Here is a 2,761-nt window from a genome sequence, read left to right as displayed (position 1 = left end):
ATAGTGTTTATTACTGTGGTCACAGTGTTGTAGTGTATATATATCTATCATGTACCATAACATCAGGCTATCCGCGTTATGGACTGTACAAACCCTGTGTCTGGCATCAATACCTTATTTGAGTGGGTTATTAGTTTCAGCAGACTAAGACACCCATCGCAATCAGTAAGGACTTCTAGTTCGCAAAATCTTGCAAGGAGCTCCTCTCGGGAGTGCCTCTTCTTCTGATCATGATGCAAATGACAAATAGTCTAAATAATTCCAGATCACCACCAATAGCACAGAAATATGTCTTTCACCCGATTAAAATATTTGTACACGCAGCAAGAAGCTTAGATTATCCCTTTCTTGTGTTTGAGGATGTTGCTTTAGCCATGTAGTATTTAGCTGAATGATAAACTCAGTCAAGTTAGCATATATTTAGCACACAGAGCATAGACAAATGTAATTCATTCCTACATATAACCTGGCCTCATGGGTCACGTTCATACCACCTGCCGTAGAAGCCAGCCGTCATGAGGTCAGGCACAGCAGCCGACGTCGAGATGGTGCATGAGCGCTGGTCGTCGCAGCCGTAGTCATAGAGGTCGTTTTCCACAAGCACGAGGTCACGCGTGAACATAGCAGGATAGACGTGATCCACGCTGAAGTCTGCATAGATGGTGAAGGTGGGGAAGACATCGTTAGCCGGTAGGCCGTCTTCCAGCTGGCCGCAGGTGGCTACATCCTCGCTGCGGCACCACACCACAGCGCAGATTTGGGCATAGATCTGGTATTCGCCAAAGCCTTGCACGACAGTGCCACTGTAGGACAGGAGTGAGTAGGTGAGGTTCCCCGTTGGAGTGTAGAGTAAGTGGCAACACAGCCCGTCTTCATGACACGCCTCTGCATGCTGGACCACCTGCGAGTCGCCTTTCGCCAGCACCACCTGCGTGTAGTTGCTCAGGTCGTCGTGGTACAGCAGGTGGTCCCGCCGTGGCAGGCGGTTTCCCTGCGCCTTTCGGAGGGACGCGGAGCTGTTCGACTGAGAGGGCCGGCGAGGGGGCCGTCTGCCGTTCGCGGAGGCCACCGTCTGCACCTCCGACACGATGAGCCTCGACCCAGACTCAGTGTCGTACACGTAGTCGTGCTCGAGGTCGGACCCCCCGCGGTAGATTCCGGAGCCGAGCTTGGAGCGCTCGGGGCGGTGGTGGCCCGACACCAGCAGGTTGACGCCCAGACCGCGACTCCACCCGTTCTGCACCGAGGGGGCTGTTGGGGGGGGGGGGGGTTAAAGAGAAAGGGCCCGTTGCTTCTAGCTTGCTTTCTTAGTTTCTGTCTTTCTTGTCTTTCTTAACTTTCTCATCTTTCTCAACTATTTGTACTATTTTTCTAGCTATCTATATATATTCGTTTATCCGCCTATCTTTCGCTATATCCATGGTTCCTTTTTTACCTGCCTCTCTATCACATTCTTGCTTTTTCTTAATTTCAATCTTACTCTTGTACTCCCTATACCTATATCTATCCATCTGACCGTCTGTCTTGAAATATCTGCCTGTTCGTCTTTGCATATAGATTAATGTCCCTCTACCCCCTCCCCATCCCCCATCTACACATCCCCCCATCTACCCCCCCCCTCCCCATTCTCACCTATGAGGAAGGGCATGACGTCAACCCAGGCTGTGCTCATGGCGACGTCCCTCACTCCTCTCGAGTCCACGTTGTAAAGACCCGGATGTCCGAAGGCGATGTCGAAGCACACCTGAGTGATGGGCGAAGTGTTAGATTTTTTGTGGTTTGGGTGTTTTCTGCGTGTGCTTTTTGGGTGTTGCTTTCTAAGTGTGTGTGTGTGATGAAGTGTGATTGTGTGTGTGTGTGTGTCTTTATGTGTGCGAGCGTGTGGGCTTGATAATCCTTTGTTAATTCGTTAAACCCATGGGAATACTCTACACATTACATAAACTCACTCATGTGACTATGCATGATAAAAAACTGTAGAAAGTTCTCCGTTATCTCGATTATTAGTCTAATCGTGTAATCTAGGTTGTTTAATAACGTGAAACGCTAGACTAAAAATATATTTTGGAAGGTATTCCACGTATAATTCTATAGGCATTCAGCTTATCCTAACTATTTCGTCTTATTTGAAGAATCATTCTGTAAGTGATAGCTTGGTCATATGATATACTTTGCAAAGTGAGATTCTGGTGTTCTTCAATTCGCTATAAAAGTATTGATTAATGTTAATATGTATTATAATAATGAAGTAGGCAAAATATAATTGAGATTTATTATAAAGACTTCTTTTGGTGTTGTTTCTATCGTGTTCTAGTGTTACTACAGTGCCATAGTATTCTTATAGTGATTTAGTGTTTTATTATTCATATAGTGTATTAGTGTTCTTATAAATCTATTCTTACGGTATTCTTTCAAACTGGTCTTGTACAGCTGATAAGATGTTCAGTTCGCTGGCATAAAAGTGAATGATCTTTGAATGACTGAGTTTAGAATTTCTTTGAAATTCTATGAAAAGGAGTGATTAACAACAGCATTACTAACTATTAAGATGATAACGATAACATTGATAATAACAGTGTAATTACAATAAAGATATGATGATTTAGTGTTTAAGATGATGACAATGATGATAATGGCAGTAATAAATATTCAGTGATGATAGTGATGAAGATGATGACAACATGGATAATGATAATAATACTAGTAAATATAGGGCTCCTATGTTATTGCCTGGATAATAATCCTAGTTGCAAGGGTCATC

The 2,761-nt window shown here is 44.3% G+C and overlaps 1 protein-coding gene across 2 annotated transcripts in view; it reads right to left on the bottom strand.

The window, feature by feature from the left end:
• Positions 1 to 404: 404 nt before the first annotated feature.
• Positions 405 to 2,761, bottom strand: part of LOC122261978 (pantetheinase) — a 12,675-nt gene continuing 10,318 nt past the window's right edge. For both annotated transcript variants that reach the window (XM_043029854.2, XM_086532811.1), the window contains exons 6-7: positions 1,633 to 1,744; positions 405 to 1,251 (exon numbers count right to left, since the gene is read on the bottom strand). In XM_043029854.2, coding sequence (XP_042885788.2) covers positions 473 to 1,251; positions 1,633 to 1,744 — 891 coding nt within the window. In that variant the 3' untranslated portion in view covers positions 405 to 472. The remainder of the gene's footprint in view (positions 1,252 to 1,632; positions 1,745 to 2,761) is intronic.

Source organism: Penaeus japonicus, unplaced genomic scaffold (assembly GCF_977035675.1).
Source record: "Penaeus japonicus unplaced genomic scaffold, GWHDUDI00000001_assembly GWHDUDI00000038, whole genome shotgun sequence".
NCBI lineage: Eukaryota > Metazoa > Arthropoda > Malacostraca > Decapoda > Penaeidae > Penaeus > Penaeus japonicus.
This window is presented reverse-complemented; position numbering and strand designations above follow the sequence as displayed.